Genomic DNA, 2740 nt, shown 5'->3' on the forward strand with positions numbered 1-2740 from the left:
AGTTGACGTAAAAACCAAGGAAAAGCAAGGTACTGTCTGACTTTCCCCAATCCTCTTCTTCCTCAAATCAAGTTGGTTAGTAACAGAGACAAGACATCAATGGTATTCTTACTAAAAATTAAGAGCTTGGACATTCTTCTAAGATTTGGAAAAATATTGGAATAGCAAAAAAAAATCGGGATAGCAAAGAAATCTGGCATCTTCTAAATGGGAATTGATATGACACTCCATTCAACCCAAAAGTAGTCCACATTATTATCTGGACCAGTAGACTGATTTTCAAACCCATTTTTAATTTTGCAAAATGTTCTTTATGCTAAAGCCAACATGTAAGTTAAAGCAAAGAAAGACCATAAAGCAGGATATCCCGATTGATTGCATAGGCCCTGCTTTTAAACTCTATTTATCTACACCCCCTTGATAGTCCCAAATAGTCAGCTTCACAAAAAAAAATTTAATACAGAAAAAGAAAATAGTATTTAATGGCTTAACAAGATCTGGAGATTAATGTGAAACTATAACACAAGGCTTGTCCCTGAAAAATGTGAGTACATTATGTTGGGTTTTTTCTGTTTTGCTTTTTCTACAACAGAGGGCTTTATTTATGTTGAAAAATTCTATGAAATGTTGCCTATGAAATAACATATGGAAAAAAGTGAACATAAAAAGGTACATCACACCCAATTCCAATACAGGAAAAAGAAACCATAATATGAAAGGTACTGTTCAAAATGTTGAAAAGGGGCCATTCCCGCTATTAGAGTAATAGGTAACCCCTCTGTCTTCTTCATCCTACTGCCCTGTATCTTGCAAATTCTCTAGAGTGGACATGCAATAATTTTGAAATGCTGTATCTCATTATTTTAACATAATATATGAAAATGCAGAAAAACAGTAAAAGTATCCAAAATTCTAACATAATTCTGAAGTTTCAACAATATCAAGTGTGTTCACACTCCAGTACATTTTGCACTCACTTGCTAAAGAACCTTCTGTTCAATAGATGTTTTACTGCCTCTTTCACATCCTTGTTTCTAAGACTGTAGATTAAAGGATTCATCATGGGAGTCATCACCCCATAGAACATGGATATAATTTTGTCAGTAGCATCCAGGTCATCTGAATTAAGTGTCTCTTTAGACTTGGGCTTCATGTACATGAAGAGGATGGTCCCATAGAATATTATGACCACAGTCAGACGGGCTGAGCAAGTAGAGGAAACTTTCTTCTCCCCTCAGAAGAGCTAATTTTGAAGATGCTGACAATGATTAACGTGTAAGAGACAACGATTAATAACAAAGGTGTCAGTATGAACAATGTTGTGGCCACAAGTATGATGAACTCATTGCCTGAGATGTCAGCACAGGCCACTTTCATGACAGCCAGAATTTCACAGGTGAAATGATTGACGATGTTATTCCTGAGGAAAGTCAATTGTACCAAAAACACCGTTTGTACTGCAGAATTAACAGTTCCTATGATCCAGGACCCAGCTGCCATGGATATATAGGCATCCTTGTTCACGATGATGGGATATCTCAGAGGGTTGCAGATAGCCACATAGTGGTCAAAGGCCATCATGCCCAGAAGCACACACTCTGTTGTCCCCACGGCCAAGCCAAGGAACATCTGCACTGCACAGCCAGAAAGGGAAATGGTTTTTCTTTCTGAAAGGAAGCTCACCAGCATGGAGGGAATAGAGGTGGTGGTGTAGCAGATGTCCAAGAAGGAGAGGTTCCCCAGAAAGAAGTACATAGGGGTGTGAAGGTGAGGGTCCAAGATGCTGATTAAAATGAGAATACCATTCCCCAGAAGGATGACCACATACATTATGAAGATTAGTACAAAAAAGAGTAACTCAAGCCTTGGGTGACCAGAAAGTCCCTTCAGAAAAAATTCCACCAGAATGGTGTGGTTTTCCCATTCCATTTTACTCCTTCTTTAACCTGTAAGACAGAGCATGTTAAGACAAATATTTATCTTACTCTGATTACTTTCAAGCATGTATCAATGAATATGTATAATTCCCAAGGAAAAAGAAAAAGAAAAAAGGAAAAGACCAAAGAAAGAAGAGAGAGCATAAAGAAAAGTCGACAGAAAAGAGGGAATTATGAATGGAGAGAGGGAAGGGAATGAATGAATGAATGAATGAGTGAATGGAGAGAAGGAAGGAAAGATAAAACTAACATGTTTCATGCTACAGCCATTTAATTCATTTAATATCATCACAGTTCTAGGAGAGGGGTATTAGTATCCATATTTTACAGATGAATAAATCAAAGCGGGAATGTTAAGTAAACTTGACCAAAGGTAAATACTATATAGCAGAGCTAAGATTCAAACCTAAATCTTCCTGTTGAAGTCTGAACTTTTTGTCATATTTGTCATCACATAGCAAACTGAAGGTTATAATAGAAATGAGCATTGTATTATGTATAACTGAACACTAAACTATTTTTATTGGCTATAAATCACCACACAATAGATCAATGCTATTGTCACTCCTTGAAATTATACTATGTTACGTATATTGTCTGTCTTTCCCAGTAGAATGTAAACTTCATAAGAGCAGGTACTTATTCTTGCTTATTTCCACAGCCCCATTAGCTAAAATAGAACAGACACCAAGGCAAATGTTCGAAAACATTTGTTGGATGCACAGACAAAATCAAAGGCAAAACAATTGCTATATTTCTTACTCTGTGCCAATCCTCTATTATTTATTTTCTCTGTGCATTAC

General features: G+C 36.6%; 1 protein-coding gene across 1 annotated transcript; it reads right to left on the reverse strand.

The window, feature by feature from the left end:
* Positions 1 to 973: 973 nt before the first annotated feature.
* LOC116474232 (olfactory receptor 13C2-like) lies at positions 974 to 1929 on the reverse strand. Its single transcript, XM_032162668.1, is given in 2 exon segments — positions 974 to 1221; positions 1224 to 1929. Coding segments are annotated over 2 exon segments (954 nt in total).
* Positions 1930 to 2740: the final 811 nt, after the last annotated feature.

This window comes from Hylobates moloch, unplaced genomic scaffold (genome assembly GCF_009828535.3).
Source record: "Hylobates moloch isolate HMO894 unplaced genomic scaffold, HMol_V3 SCAFFOLD_10, whole genome shotgun sequence".
In the NCBI taxonomy this organism is placed as follows: Eukaryota; Metazoa; Chordata; class Mammalia; order Primates; family Hylobatidae; genus Hylobates; species Hylobates moloch.